This window comes from Lynx canadensis, chromosome A3 (assembly GCF_007474595.2).
Source record: "Lynx canadensis isolate LIC74 chromosome A3, mLynCan4.pri.v2, whole genome shotgun sequence".
NCBI classification, from domain to species: Eukaryota; Metazoa; Chordata; class Mammalia; order Carnivora; family Felidae; genus Lynx; species Lynx canadensis.
In genome coordinates this window covers 87,755,453-87,770,665 of record NC_044305.1, presented here as the reverse complement: position 1 = coordinate 87,770,665, position 15,213 = coordinate 87,755,453, and the positions used below count along the sequence as shown (strand labels likewise).

The following is a 15,213-nucleotide window of genomic DNA, read 5'->3' as shown; positions in this document are numbered from 1 at the left end:
GCCCCGGGGCAAAAGGCCCTGCACTCAGCTGTCCCACCAGCGCACCTCTTGATCTTGCTGGGGTGGGTCCCATCGGGCCCCATGTGCTGCCCACCTTGCTCATCAACGGCCCGATTGAGGTCCGTGGACCACTCTTCATCTTCCCACTTCCAGCCCAGGGGGCACTCAATGTCATCCTTGGGAAGCACCTTCTCCCCATTCTAGGACAGGCAAGTGTGAGAAGAGACAGGTATCAGCAGGGAAGCAGAAAAGATGCAACTTGACAACATACATCCCTGAAGCCCCAGGTGCCACTCCAGATCAGCATCCTACCCACACTGGTTCTCACACTGTTTCTCTGGAAACCAGAGCATGAAGCTGGGGACTTGGGAACGGGAGAGAAAATGTCCCATCTCCTCTGAGCCACAGGACCCTCCTGAGCCCAAATATCCAGGACCCCAGGAAAGCAAATGCCACCTGCCCCTGGAGCACCCACTTACCACATCCGTGTAGTTGTCACTCATGTAGATCCACTGGCCTCCAGGGAGCCGGGTCTGGTTCTCAAACACCTCCTCCACAAAACTCAGGTGGCCCGCGTCAATGTCATGGAGCAGGCTGGAGGAGGGGAAGGGTCAGAACCTCTCCACCTATCCCCACCTCCAGCAGAGTACCCCAAGGCCTTGGCCAAGCTTCCCGCATCAGCCTCACCCCACCAACAACAGGGTAAAGAGAAGAGGGAAAGGAGGGGCAGAGGGTCAAGGGGAGAGAGCAAAAGGGGACACAGGGACACCCAGAGACACTCATAGACAAAAGAATATACCACCACCCAAGATAAAGAAAAAGACATCAACAAGAGAGAGAGGGCTGAAGACACCAAAAGCCTGGTGGGTGTTGAAGCTCAATAGATAGATAGATAGTTGTTGAAATGGAAAATGTCATCAAGCTGTATGCTTAAGAATTGCATGCTTGAGATAATATATATTATACTTCAATTTTTTTAAAAAAAGCAAAAAAAAAAACAAAAAGAAAGAAAGAAAGAAATCCAGTTGTTGAACGTCAAACAGGAAAAGAGAAAGGAGAAAGAGAGAAAGGACAGTGATACAGATAGACCGCCTTGTTCTGAGAGGCACTTAAGAGAGAGAGGAGGGGCCTCAGGCATGGGAAGGGTTAACACAGAGAGGAAGAAACAGGCTGTGACCTCTTGGAGAAGAAGGTTGCAACCAATGGATGCAAATTCAAATGGAGGCCAACTTTAGTTTAATAATAAAGGACTTTCTTGGGTCACCTGGGTGGCTCAGTCGGGTAAGCGTCCGACTTTGGCTCAGGTCATGATTTTGCGGTCCGTAGGTTTGAGCCCCACATCGGGTTCCATGCTGACAGCTCAGAGCCTGGAGCCTGCTTCATATTCTGTGTCTCCCTTTTTCTCTGTCCTCCCCCCAGCTCTCTCTTTCTCTCTCACTCTCTCTCTCTCTCTCTCTCTCTCTCTCTCTCAAAAGCAAATACACATTAAAAAATAATAATAATAATAAACAATAAAGGACTTTCCAATTGTTAGAGCCCTTCCAGAAAAGAACAGCGCCTCGCCAGCCCCTGGCCCTGGAAGAGTTCAAGTGGAAGTCCCCATTGCCAGCATAGGGGTGGTAGAGCAATTAATAGCACTGTAGCCTTTCAGAGGAAGGACCAGAGCAGAGGGGTCCCCCAGCCTCCCTGCCCATGACTCACGTCTTCTCTGGACACACGAACCAGTCTCCAGCCCAGGTCCAGCCGGCCGAGGGGCGGAAGCTATCTTTGGGTAGCTTAATCTTTCCCGTGACATCAGAAAACTTGGGGTAGGTGAGGCCTGTTGTGCCCCAGTTCCCAACCAGGGCCAGTTTGGTCTGGTTCTCATACTGGAGAGCAAGCAATAAAGAGAAGTGAGGGGGTCCAGCACAGCTTGGGGCACGGAGGGCAAGCAGGGCAGGCCAGCAGCACTCACCGTTTCAGCAAAGACGGACAGCTTTCCCTCAGCAAACTGATTGAACTCCTTCTCATCCACAGAAAGCCCAAACCAGAGCTTCACCCGTATCTGCACTGGCATCCGGGCTCCAGGAACGCCCTCCATTGGATACTAGGTACCAGAGAAGGACAGAAACCCATGATTCCCTTTAGGATTAGGATGTCCCAACTGAGACAGGGATTGGGGGGGAAGGGGGGGAGGGTCCTCCAGGACTGGGCATATTGGCCTGACACCCACTAGACACATGTCCTGTTGGAGGAATTACCAGAATTTCACAGAAAGAGAAGATATAAATTTTTTTTAAATATTCTTAATGTTTATCTATTTTTGAGAGAGACAGACAAAGCATGAGTCAGGGGAGGGGCAGAGAGAGACGGAGACACAGACCCCGAAGCAGGCTCCAGGCTCTGAGCTGTCAGTACACAGCCCGACGCGGGGCTCAAACCCACAGACCGCAAAATCATGACCTGAGCCGAAGTCGGACCCTCAACCGACTGAGCCACCAGGTGCCCCAGGAATGTATAATTAAGGCTTCTCCCCACCTGCCAAGATTCCTCCCCGCCAAAGAAGACTGTATCATCCGCACCTAGGCGATCTCTGCTAAAATTAGCCATGCCTAGATAGACCAGGGTCCCCCATTCTCCCCTCTCCCACCACATCCCATTTCTGTTTCTTCTAGAGTAACACTGCCCAGTGGAACATATAACATTTCCGTCGCAATGAAAATGGTTTATACCCACATGGTCTAGCCTGGTAGCACTAGCCCCTTGTGGCTGGTGACTGAACACTTGAAACGTAGCTGCTGTGACCGAGGAACCAAATTTTTAGTTTTATTTCATTTTAATTAACTTAAATAGCACCTTATGGCCCCATATTGGAGAGTGCAGTTGTACTACGTATCTCTAAAGGAGATAACAACGATCCAGGTCTGGAAGGGGAAGAGGTTAAAGCTTCCTCCTTAATTTTCAGTTTGTTTGGGATGGGGGGTTGTGTTTTTGTTATTTTTGTCTTGGCTCGATGTCAGTGTATCATCTGATAGCCCTATCCTTTCAAGCGCTTATCAGCATGTTAACCACTAGGCACTGGTCCTCAATTGCTTATTATCCTGAAACTTTCAGAAGCTCTGCCAAAATGGAATAACCACAGCAACCCAGCATAAAACATTTATTCTCCACAACTACTTCCCTGTTTGATTGAAATCAACGGTCAGATATGGCCTGAGGAACAGAAGTTCTCACTCTTAGAACAACACCCTGTCTCTTATAGGAAGTAGCACATTAAGTACCTAGGTTTCGTGAGCATGAGCCTGGAGGGGTATCTCCTCCTCTGCAATGGGGTGGGGGCTGAATGAGAGGAGAAGGGAGTTTTGATGGGTTCAGAAGAGGAAAGGGGGGGCCGAGGTAAGAGGTCCGCAACAGGTAGAGGAGGCCTACACCCCAGGAAGGAGAGCCCAGGCCATGGAAAGGGATCAGAAAGGGGTGCAGGGCATGCCACGACAATGATGGTCTCACCCTTCACCCGGTCTCTCTGCTTTTGGTTCATCCGTGGTAAAGCCTGGAGGAGGGCCTGACCCCACATGTCACCCCCTGGAAACCTCCCATGACTGTTGGCTTCAGCTGTCCCCTCCCTGGGGTGGTTAGTGGCCTTTTTCCCTCCAAACCACGAGCCCCAGGGAGATGGCAGGAATGCCTGACCCTCCCTTCCCCCTTCCAACCCCAGTCTCTCCCCTGCCCTCCCCTAGACGGGGCCAGCCTGCCGGACCCAAAATAGCAACAGCAAATAAAGAAATGTCTAGTTTGGGGCTCCTCTCCCTCTCTACTGGTGCTCATTTTTTCCAACTTTGGTTTAAGTTAAGAAACACCAATGTTTTCTTGGTCTCTGCTTGCTGCCAACATTTTTGTAGAGCTTGCTCAGGAGCTACTGGCGGGGCTCATAAACTCAGTGGGGAAGACTTCGAGAAACAATTCTATATCTTTTTTTTTTCCTTCCTTTCTTTTTTTTTTTTTTTGCTTGGAATCAGGGAAAAATTTTCAGTTTGTGTTTCCCCAAAGACACAGGGCCGAGAGGTCAGAGCCTGAAGCTCATCCTGTTCAAGTACATCCCCACCTGCACTCTAGCCAGACAACCTTTCCTGGTTAGCCCCGCTCCAATGCGGCAGCTCCTTCACTTCCTTTCCTTTCTGCCCTGCTAGGCGAGAAGTTGGCTTAGGAGGGATGTAAAGCAGGATGCTAGGAGGTTAGGACAGCACAGGGAACATGCCCCAGGTGGCACGTATGCAGGTGAGAGGGGGCAGCCCACCGCCTGACACCTGCCCACTCTCTCTAGGCAAAGCTGGCCTCCCCAGTGACCCCAAGTCCAGGTATCTGCTCATCTCTGCCTTTATGTCGGCCTCCAGTCGTGCTGGTGGAGCCTCCTCTCCCCAGGGAGCAAGGGAGCTCCACGGGGGAGAAAGGGGAGAAGAGCGGAGAGAAACGGACATTCATGGATCACCTAACTGAATCCTGAAAACCTGTGAAGTGGGCAGCCTCCTGCTCATTTTACAGGTCAGAAGACCGCCAGCAGTTCAGGGAGGTTAGGCAACACAGGATTCCAGCCAACCCCGTAACCTGTCCACACACACTGTGCCGTTGAAGCCTGTCCTCTCTACCGACCCCAGGGGGTGACAGGAATGACTGGCCAATACGTGAATGGGTTGACCAACAGCCACTGAGAGGTTTGAGGCTAAGGCTAACCAACAATGAGTGGCTGGAAGAGGCGAGGCAGGTGCTGGTCCTAGTGTGGATAGAAGGAGGGGCGGGGGAGAGAAGGCTGAGAGCAAGGGGCTGGGGCAGATGGGCCAGGCTGGGAAGAAGGCCAGATGGCTTATAATTCCAACAGAACCATCTGGAGTGAGCAGTGAGTGGCAAGGGGCAGGCCTGCCTTCCAGGGCTACTCTTCCTCCGGCAGGACAGCCTCAGTGACAGCCCTTCTAACAGGGACTCTTCCCTCAGACCCGGGCAGTCACGGCACAGGAAGGGATTTCCCTGAATTGTGTCCTGGCCACCAGGCCACAGTATATCCCAACCAAAGCAGCCTCGGCTCTCTGTTCCCACATTAACCTAGAGAGGAGGATGGGGTCCTCAGGCACCTGCTCACATCCCTGTCACTCAGCCCAAGGCTGGCCAGTCAAGAAGATGGACAGGGTGCAAGGATGGGGGTTGGAGGAGGAGGAAGGGGAGGAGAGGTGCAGGCAGGACAACATGAAGGGTACTGGATTACTCGCCCCCAGCTCCCTGAGGGGCCAGAGCCTTAGGCACACTCAATGCCCAAACACCAGCCTTCCCACAGGGAAGAACTTGAATCTGAGCATGATCCCAGCTGGAGTCAATGCACTCGGGCAGAGCATTGAGGTCTCTACCAAGGCTCTTACAGGTTGGGGTGGGGGCTGAGAGCTGAACCCCTCTCCCAGAGATCTGGCTGGGGAGATCGAGAACAGCCTTGGGAGTCAGCCCCTCCCAGACAGCCAGGGGGCGGAGGGGCACAGACCCTGTCTCACTCATTCCTAGCACCTCCGATTCCAGCTCCCACCTGCCAACTTTCTAGACCAGGTGTGTCGGGTCTAGGGACTTGGTAGGGGAGAGACAACAGAAAATGGTTTTACACAAAGCCCTCGGCCCCTTCTGAGACTCAAGCCTAAAGACTCAGTTAGATGGAGAACAGGAGGGGACATGGAACAGGAAGGGGACAACCTGGGACAAAATACGGTCACAACTTGAGAAAAAAGAACCCACTTTCAGAAATATCGTCTGCAGGTTCCCACAATTCTTGCCACAGTAGTTGGGACCCCGCCGGGAGAAGAGGATCTCGTGGGCGGGCACCCGCTGGTACGCCACTCGCTTGTCTCCCTGCAGCATCCAGATGATGATGTCGGGCAGGCTGTTCTGGGGCTGGAGAGAGGACGGCAGTCAGGGTGGGGAAGACCCACGCCCCACAGTCCACCCGGAGACACCCAAGCCTCTCCTCCCAGCTTCCAGCTCTCCCACCAGCCACCCTCAAGAGTGGCCCACCCCTTGACCTCCCAGGGCCAGCTGGGCACCTCTGTCTTCAGCAGCTATGAGCCCCCAGGGACAGGGCATGAGGCTGCGTCCGCTCACATCAGAAGCCTGCCAAAAATTCACTGAGCTGAGTCCCCATTTTCCGGGAAGAGACACTCCTGCCTGGAGCCGAGAGCTTATGTTCTTAGATCTCCCTCCCCTGGGTAGATAGATGCTTCTTGGCAGGGGCAGAGATTGGAGGATTTGATTTGACTCGAGAAATGACATCATACTTAAGATGCTACCCTTCTTCCTCACCCCCGAGAATAGCAGCAAATCCATAGATGTGCCCCTTCCCCAAGGACACTCCCACCCTCCTCTCTCTAATAGCAGGGACTTGTGGGGTGACATTGGGCTCTGAAAATGGTGACTAGCCCGGAACAAAACTGCAAGGCCCTGAGCCCCTCGGAGCCACTAACTATGAGTGAGAACCACTGGGCACAGCCCATCTGCTTCCAAGGTTGGTGAGCAAAGTGTGCTCAGTGAGGTGGCGCTGGGCCTCTAACCAGGGCCATGGCTGACAGCTGATGCTCCTAGAGCCTCGCTGGGCATTTCCCAGCTGCACTCCCTCCCTGCAGCAGAGATAGGCGGCCCCACTTGCCAGGTGAGGAAATTCAAGCTCAAAGAGGGTAGGAGCCAACCAGGTTCCTCTGACTCCAAATAATGGTTCCTAACCACTCTCTCAGCGTGGTGCCAACAGAGCGGCAGCTGCAGTGCTCCTGGGAACTTGCTAGAAATGCAAATTCTCAGGCTCCACCCCAGACATGCAGGATCAGACAGGGTTTACAACCTGTTTTAACAAGCCCTTCAGAGGATTCTGATGCACACTCAAACCTGAGAAAGACTCTCTCTGGGTTCCCTTGCAGTCAATAGTACACACTTGACCTTAACCCCTCCCAGCCATATCACAATCTGTGCTGAGAGTTCCAGGGTCAATCTGGGCCAAGATTATGGAAGGCAGCCTTTGTCCAGCCCAAGAGATTGGTGTGTGGCCACTGCATGGGGACAGCCTGTCGCTGGGCAATACAGTGTTTGCCCAGGTAGCTGGCCACATGCCCAAGGCCTTGCTCAGGGACGAGTCCAAGGCTCACTCTCAGGGACCAACTCTTTGGGCTGCCTTCTGCGCAGCCTCCTACCTCCTGGACCCCCTCTCCCCTTCCACAACTCGCCTCTCCAGAAGCCCCTCTCAGGCCCCGCCCTTTCTTACATTCCTTCTGGGGAGGTCCCTCCTCATCACCCCCACCCCCTCCATAGGGGGACCACACACCTCTGGTCGGAATGGGCAACAGCTAGTCTACTTGTAACATCTGAGCAGAACTTTGTCCTCATTCTGGACAAATCTGTAGGATGCTTGCTTGCCCTAGGAACTGGGTGGGTACGTCTGACCTGGGGCGGGGAAGGGGGTGCTATGCAGGTGGGGACAAACTGCAGCCACCACTCTCTGATTCAATATAACAAAGTTCAGAGTTACTATAAATGCAGCCTCCTCAGGCCTGGGGCTCGGAGGCATTTGGGAGAGCAGGAAATGCAGGGCCACCAGAGAGGCAGGTTCAAGGCCAGGTGCAGAAAGGTACTAGTTGGCAGGAAGGAGTCAGGTCCCCGGGGAAGCAGGCCCCAGCACTGAACCTGGAGCCAGGCGTCCTGGGTTCCGGTCCCAGCTCTGTCTCTGGCACACTTTTGTGACATTTATTGAGCACATTGGGGGCACCGTGCGAACACTACCGCACAACAGGCTCTGAGCTAGGCCCTGTAACACCCAGGATCCAATTGCAACCTCTCTCCTCCTGCTGGGGACATTGAGGATCAGAAAAATTGAGTCACCGGACCAAGCCCACCCAGAAATGGAGCCAGAGCTGGATCACAGTCCAGACAAGTGCCCACATCCCTCCCGGTTCTGATGCTCTCAGGGAGGAAGAAAGACGCCTTCCAGGGATTGACTACCTCATCTGCCAGGGCCCGGACACGCAGCAGCCAGTCTTCCGCCTGCTCCAGGGCAGCAGGGAGCTCGCTGCGGCCAAGTTTCAGTGCCAGGGCCGCCTCAGTGATCTGGCCTAGGTGACGGGTACGCAGCCTGTACAGGTACTGGTCCAGGTGGGTGGCAGAGGGTATCTCTTGGACGTCGCCTAGGGGCTGGCTGTGAGGGAGAGACAGATGAGATGAACCCGGCAGTCGTCCAGGCCCAGGTACACATGCTGTACACACACATGCACACGGATACCCCCCCCCCCCGCCAAAATAGGCCCCACACCCTCCACCTGCCTGTTGGGTACTCCGTGTGCCCCAAGTGCCTTCTCCAGCCTGACCCACATGCACAGTCATTTCCATGTGACCGGCTCCATCGTCACCTCCTCCAGGAAGCCTTCCCTAACTACACTGGTCTGTGTGCCTCCTGTTCTGAAGTCCCTCCGCCCGTTATTCCAGAGCTGCCTGTTTGGAACTTAGGAGTTCTTTTGTATGCATGTGAGTTCTGTTGCATGTGTGTCTCCTCTGCCCAACTGACTGCAAGCCCTCAGAGGGCCCAGCAGGTCCCTCGGTGCCCTGCACCTTCCTAGAGCAGAGGCCGGAGTGCTAAGTTGCCCTTGGCTGAAATGAATCCATTCTGTTGTATGCACACTTTCTTCAGGAAGGAAATTTATGGACCCCTGACAAGCCACTGCAGACACTGTGGGGAGGCCGGCAGCCAGCAATACAGATGTGTCGACCTGGGGCAGCCCCATGACACCCCTCCCAGAAGCCTTTGGAGAGGAGGTGCGGGGTACATACAGCCCCAGAAATACAACCCTAGGCCCCAAGTGGGGGTTGGGTTTAAACTCAATCCTATTTGGAGGCAAAGAACTCTGACCCTCCCCATCCCTCTGGGCTCCCTGGAAGTCTTTCTTCACGTGGCCCTTCCCGACCATACTAAGCCTCTGGGGTCAGTCCATACACACACAAGGGTCACGCAGGGAGCGTGGGGTGGGGGCCTCTGTGCTCTCCCTCAGCAGGCAGGAGCCCTCTGGATTACCCCTGCTTGGGGGTCTGGGGGCTGCTCCACCCCTGCCCCACCCCCACTGAGCCCTTGACTCCCAAGCAGGACATCAGTCAAACCCGCTCCACCAGTCCTGCCCCCAGCACTTGCAGCCCACCCCCCCACCTCACACTCCCCTCCCCGCAGCGTCTCGACTCCGGCTCCCGGCTGATTTATTTTTCTGCCAATTTCCCCGAGCTATGCAGAACCAATTACCGCCGGAGCGCAGCGGCACTGCGGCCGCCAGATACACCACTCTGGCAGGCCCTCGGCGCACTACATTTTTCCTGTTATTTTTTTTAATTGAATTTTTAGGGTGGGGGGAGCGGTACGCAAACTCCATCTCGGGGAAACTTAAGCCCCGGGGCCTGTCTCAGGTCACGTACTGCACACCCTGTAGTAATATAATATTTACTGCCCCGAGGGTGCCGCGGATGGGGCTGCCCCAGGCCAGGAGAGGGGCGGCCTCCATCCCCAGCCCACTCGATTGGGGTGGAGGGGCATGCCGGGTGGGTAAAGGGGGGCCTGGGCCAGAGTCCTGGCTGGGGCCTGCCTGGGAAGGAGGACTGAGTGGGCCTGAGGGTGGGGGCAGGCAGATCTGGAGTTGGATATGGAGAGCTGAGCCAACGAGGCTGATTTACGCTCCCAGCCTAGGTCGGGAGCTGGGAGGGACTGCCATACAGACCACCAGAGGGAGATTTTCATGGAGGCCACCAGTCCAGCCAAGACTCCCTCAGAAACAGCCAGGACCCGTGACTGCCACCAGCAAGATATCCTGGACCTTTCCCACCCCAGGAAAGCCCAAGGCAAGAGGTACCAAAGGACAGGGAGACTGGAAAATGAAGGTCAGATGATATTGTGCCCCCAACCTCAAACAGGGACTGTTGCCCTGCCAAACCTGGCTGACTCGGAAATGGTGGGCAGGCCCGGGGCAGGGCTCATTGCAGGCTGAGAACAGAGCTGGACCGCTCAAAGTCGCCGCCGTCCCCTGCAGTGAATGGGTGTCTTTGTCAAGAATAGCCATCTGGAAGGGACAGTGTCCAGCCTGTAAGATGAGCTGGTCCAGGGGTCATTCACTTCATTCCTCATGAGCTGGTCCTGACGGGGGGGGGGGGGAGGGGGGGCTGGGTTTGGAGATCCCGGCTTGCCCACAGGGAACACCCAGAACAGAGAGGCTAACAGGCTAGGTCCCCACTGAGCAGCCTCAGAGGCAGAAGTACTTCCTGGAGGAAACTAGTCAGACCAAGAAGAGCCAGATGGCATTCTGGCCGGAGGAACAGCATGTGCACAAGTCGAAGGCTCAGGGGCAGGAGGGAGCACATGTGGGGTGGTGAGAGGCTCCAAAGGGCCGGAGGGTAGGACTTCTGAGGTCCATGAGGCAGAGAGGGAGTGGGGACAGAGAGGCCCCTCCACCAGGATGAGAGCTGGGACTTTTCCTGAAGGCAGTTGGGAGCCACTGAGGGCTGAAGCCAAGGTGGCACGACAGTTTTAGGAAGACTCCCGAGAGTGAACTGGATGTGCTGACAGAACATCCAGGAAGAGATGTGTAGCAAGCAGATGGGTCCGTAGGTCTGAGGACGAGAGGAGAAGGCTGGGCTGGAAGAACAGAGGGGGCACCACTGGCAGGGGCAGACCAGCTACCAGGGAAAAGGGCGGATGGGAAACGAAGGACACTGATTTCGGAGGCAGGACGGGGCTGGCTGAAGGAACAGTGAGCAGCCAGGGGTCGGCTCTGGTGCACTGGCTTGGGGCCCCAACGCTTGTCAGCATAGAGTCAGAGGTGAAGGCAGCCCTCTTGCTGCTGTCCCAGGGCTATCGGTGGCCTCGAGCGGTGCCTGAAGGAATTGGTCCTGATGCTTAGTATTCCTCCCTGGAGAGCCATTTGTGCATTCCAAGAAGATGGGAACCTTCCCCCCAACTCCTGACCTGGGATCAGTGTCCCTAGGGGGCCCCCAGGCACCTTCTATCCCCAGGAGAGGGACTCAAAGGGGACCAGGCTTGGGCAGAAGTATGAGAACAGAGTCCTGAGAGGGTCAGTGAGGGCAGCCCAGGACTTGGGTCCCACCTGTCTCTGATGTTTCAGGCACCTGAGACCCGCCAAGGTCCACACGACCCATGATTCAGGAGCAGTGCTGCGGGTAGAGCCCAGAGCCCTGGCCCACCCTCCACACCCGGGCTCTCAGGCTCCGAGCCCCTCCCTGTGCTGACTGTGCCCCATGTGCCCCTCCAGCCTCACTCTGTCCTCCAAACTCCAGACCACAGCTGTCGTCAGGTACCTCCCACCCAACACGGCCAGTCCTAAGCTCCTCGTCTTCCCCTAAAGCTGCTCTTCTCCCACTGATCCCCTCTAAGAATAGCCCTATGTCTACCCAGCTGCTCTGGCCAGAGCTGGGGAATCATTCGAGACCTTCCTTGAGCCCCCATATCTAATCAGGCCCAGCCACTTACTAGAGGTATGAATCCTAGCACAAAAAGCGTTCATGACGAGGCTGTTGTCATTATGATGCCTCCTCAGGAGTCCACACTGCCTTGTGTCTCTCTCTGTCCCCATCCCTCCCCATGTCCCTGGCTTGGGTAACATCTTCATCCAATGTCTGCTCGCCACCCCACCAACCCCCTGGCTCACACTATAGCCAGGGCGAGCATCTGAACCACGAGGACCCCCGTGGCCCCACCCAAAGCCTCTCAGAGCCGAGCTCACTTTGGTGGACCCCTGGGTCTGTCCCATTTGGGTTTCAGCTTCCCCTGCCAATCCAGGGAGGAAGCAGGCATTTCAGGCTTCCGCACCCTTACCTGGACAGTCCCCTCTCCAAAGGCTGGCTCCCACTCCTCCTTCAGAACTCACATTGGGGGCATCCCCTACTCCACGAAGCTTCCCTGAATTCAACTTGAGCTTGATGTACCTGCTCTGAGCTCCTATGGCACACGCCTCTAACTCCCCAACGTATGTCATTTGCTCACTTTTGCATCTGTCACCTCAGGAAGGCTGAAGCTGCAGGCTTCAGAAAGATTCAGGGAATGGGTGAATGATCTGCCTGAAATTCCACCACTGCAGGGCAGGGGAGTTTCTCTGGGGTAATGTTTTGTTTGATAAAGATGCGCTTCCCAACTGGGGCACAAAGGACGAGAAGGCCCTGTGTCAGGCGGCCACGGTTACCCATCTCTGAGTGCGAAGGCACTTCTCGGACATTCAGCAGAAGGGGAATGGTAAGATTGAGAGGGGCACAGAATACGGTTTCATACATTTACGCTTAACCCCGCAGACAGTAGAAAAACAACTGTTTATCATTAAGTCCATTTACCAGCTGAGAAAATGGAGGTCCAGAGAAATGAAGCTGCCCAAAGCCACAATGCCGGTTAAAGGGACAAGAAGCTAGGTCTTCTGACATTTTTTCTTAATAGTAATTATAGCTACCATTTATCAAATACTTCCTAAAAGACCAAGCATTTTGCTTACATACTATCATAAGCAGTTATTCTTAATATGTGGTTGAAGACGAGGAAAGGGAGGCTCAGAGCAGGTGGGTGGTGAGCCCCAAATCACCCAGCAGTGGAGGGGAGGCCGAGATGCTTCCCCTTCTGCTGGGCCTCTAAGCACCCCCACTTTCCATCACCCCCAGAGCCCTCTTTTCCTGAAGCTGACGATCAGCCGTGTCAATAGAAGGTTAAATAGAAACCGGGGTCCCCGACATGGCCTTGGGGAGGAGGGGCACTGTCACCCCCACCAGCCAGCTCCTCCTGGAGATTCCATCAGGGAAATAGGAGGTCGGGGATCAGAGACACAATGCTCCCCATTCAGGTGAGCCGGGCCGCCCCAGGCCCGCAGCTGCCGCTGCTGCAGGGAGATTTATGACCTGCTCTAAATGTCACCTTTTCAACTCCCCGCGCTGGCTCCACCACCTTTGGACTCAGCACGGGCTGGACTGCTGGCCAAGCGTGGCTGGGGAGACGTGCCGCCACTCACTGCCACACACGAACACTCCTAGGGAAAGGGCCTGGCTGAGCCAGGAGCGGGGGGGGGGGGGGGGGGGGGGGGCGCGTGGGTGCCAGGCACCCCCTACCTGCAGTCGGAGATGAGCTCATCCATCAGCTGAGCCAACAGGGAGTCCACGTCCTCGGGGCTGCACTGAGCCTTCAGGGCCAAGTGGACTTGCTCCAGGCCAGCTTCCTGCGGAACAGGCAGGCGAGGGTTGGGAGCGGCACTGCAGGGCGGCAGGTACGCACCAGACCCCCAACCCCCAGGCCCCGTCACCGAAATCTGAGTCCGTCACCCTGAACCAAAGGAGAGAACAGGTAGAGCAGAGAAGGCGGAGCCCAGACCCAACAAACCAGAGTCTGTCTCGTCTCGAGAACCTTCCGGGGCTCCCCACACCAAACAGATCCAAATTCCCAAGCCTGGGACCCCAGCCGCCGGCCTGGTCACGGGACTTGAGGCCGTGCGCAGGCTCCCACAGAACTCCGCTGCATTTGGCTCCTCACCGGGCCCCCTCAAGCTGGTCTGATAACTCACAGCCGAGGGACCTGCTGAGTCCACACCAGTCCCCACCTGGAAGGGCCCATCCCTTCCCAATCTGCCCGCCCTTTCTTCAGGAACACTCAGACAACCTCCAATAGCAGGGAGTTCCCTCTCCAAACTCACGGCCCAGTCCCTCCCAGGTCACATCCGTCTCCTCCTGGGGTTCCTCTGCAGCCATCTCCACGGGCCTCAGCCCTGAGTTGTGAGACAGAGACCTCTCACAGAATACCTGTCAGATCAAGGGCTCACCCCTGAGTCCTCTCAGGTCCCCTCCCCACCTGTCAGCCTCCCTGAGCACATGCCATTCTGAGGACAGGCCTTGGGAAGGACACCCAGTCCAGGCCCTCAGGGAGCATCTTGTGGGAGAACAGCTGACCCCCAAGGAGTCTGGACCTGTAGAACATGGACACCAAGCCCTGAAGAACTTGGGCGCTGGCTGGTCTCCTCCTTCCCCGAGAGCTGCCAGTCTCAGGAAGGCTGGCCACCATGCCTTCACATAGGCCTGTATCCCCTCCCTGCCCCTTCAAGACCCCAATTGCCCCCCACACCGCTCCCCCATCCTCCTCACTGTGCTCACCTCCACACCCACAGACATGCCCAAGCCTCTGCAACCCCCTCCCTCCACCCCGCTGCCCCCGGCTTGCTCCAGCAGCGTGGCCGCACCTGCTTCCCCGAGGTTCCCATGGGCCACCCTCCTTGTGGATGAGCCTCCATGCACGCACAGAAACAGCCTGTGGCCACCACCAGGATCACCAGCTGCACTCCCTTGACCTCTACACCTGTGTCCACTTTGATGTCCTCCACTCTCTGGCCAAATGCCAGGCCCTCAGCTCTCAGCATCCACAGGGAAACCCCCAGAGGGCCCCCTGGTCACATCCAAAGCAGGACTCACTGCCTGACCTCATACACACTGCTTCTCCCTGCCTTTCCAAGTCCCCAGCCACCAAGTCCTTCTAGCCCAAGTCCTGCAGCTTTGCTCCTGAGGTCCCTCCTGTCTGGCGCCTCGTCACTGTTCCCGGACTACCTCAATGGCATCCTAACAGGGCTCCTGCCTCCCATCTCCTCGCGGCCTCTGCAATGCCCCCCCAATGCTCCTTGGCCCTTTCCCTCCTCTGAGCCCCCATCCATTCCCGTGGTTCTCCTAGAGTGTCACCTGCACTTCAGTTTGGAACCTCTGTATGAGAGGTGTGGGGTGAACCTGCACTTGCCTTCACTAAACTGACTCCCGAAGGCATTCCTGTTCAAGTCTACCTTGTGGCTGCAAGCCTCCAGCACAAACCCCCGCATGTGGTCAGAGTCAAAGGCAGTTGGTGAATGAATGAATGAATGAATGGGTGCAAGGCTCCATCCCATTGCTTCAGCGTAGCTCCACTCAGCTCCTTCTGTGCATCGTCTCCTACCTCAGTCTGGGATCCTCAGATCATTCTCACTCCCTCTCCCTGATCCACAGGCCCCCACGGGGACAGGGGGCGTGCACAAGGTGTGTGCAGGTGTGAGGCAGTTTCTACTCACCAGCCGGTCAGCGATCCTGAGCAGCTGGTTCTGAGCCTCGACCCGGTGGCTGATGTCCTCCCAGTAAGATGACAGCACCACCACGGGCTTCACGTTGCCCCAGGGCAAGTAGTAGTAGTGGCACCCTGGA

General features: G+C 56.0%; 1 protein-coding gene across 16 annotated transcripts in view; it reads right to left on the bottom strand.

Moving 5' to 3' along the window:
* Positions 1-15,213, bottom strand: part of DYSF (dysferlin) — a 227,109-nt gene that overhangs the window by 108,152 nt on the left and 103,744 nt on the right. For all 16 annotated transcript variants that reach the window (XM_030310815.1, XM_030310819.1, XM_030310817.1 and 13 more), the window contains 8 exons: positions 15,084-15,208; positions 13,117-13,223; positions 7,990-8,182; positions 5,746-5,901; positions 1,955-2,086; positions 1,702-1,868; positions 480-594; positions 95-200 (listed from right to left, as the gene is read on the bottom strand). In XM_030310815.1, coding sequence (XP_030166675.1) covers positions 95-200; positions 480-594; positions 1,702-1,868; positions 1,955-2,086; positions 5,746-5,901; positions 7,990-8,182; positions 13,117-13,223; positions 15,084-15,208 — 1,101 coding nt within the window. The remainder of the gene's footprint in view (positions 1-94; positions 201-479; positions 595-1,701; positions 1,869-1,954; positions 2,087-5,745; positions 5,902-7,989; positions 8,183-13,116; positions 13,224-15,083; positions 15,209-15,213) is intronic.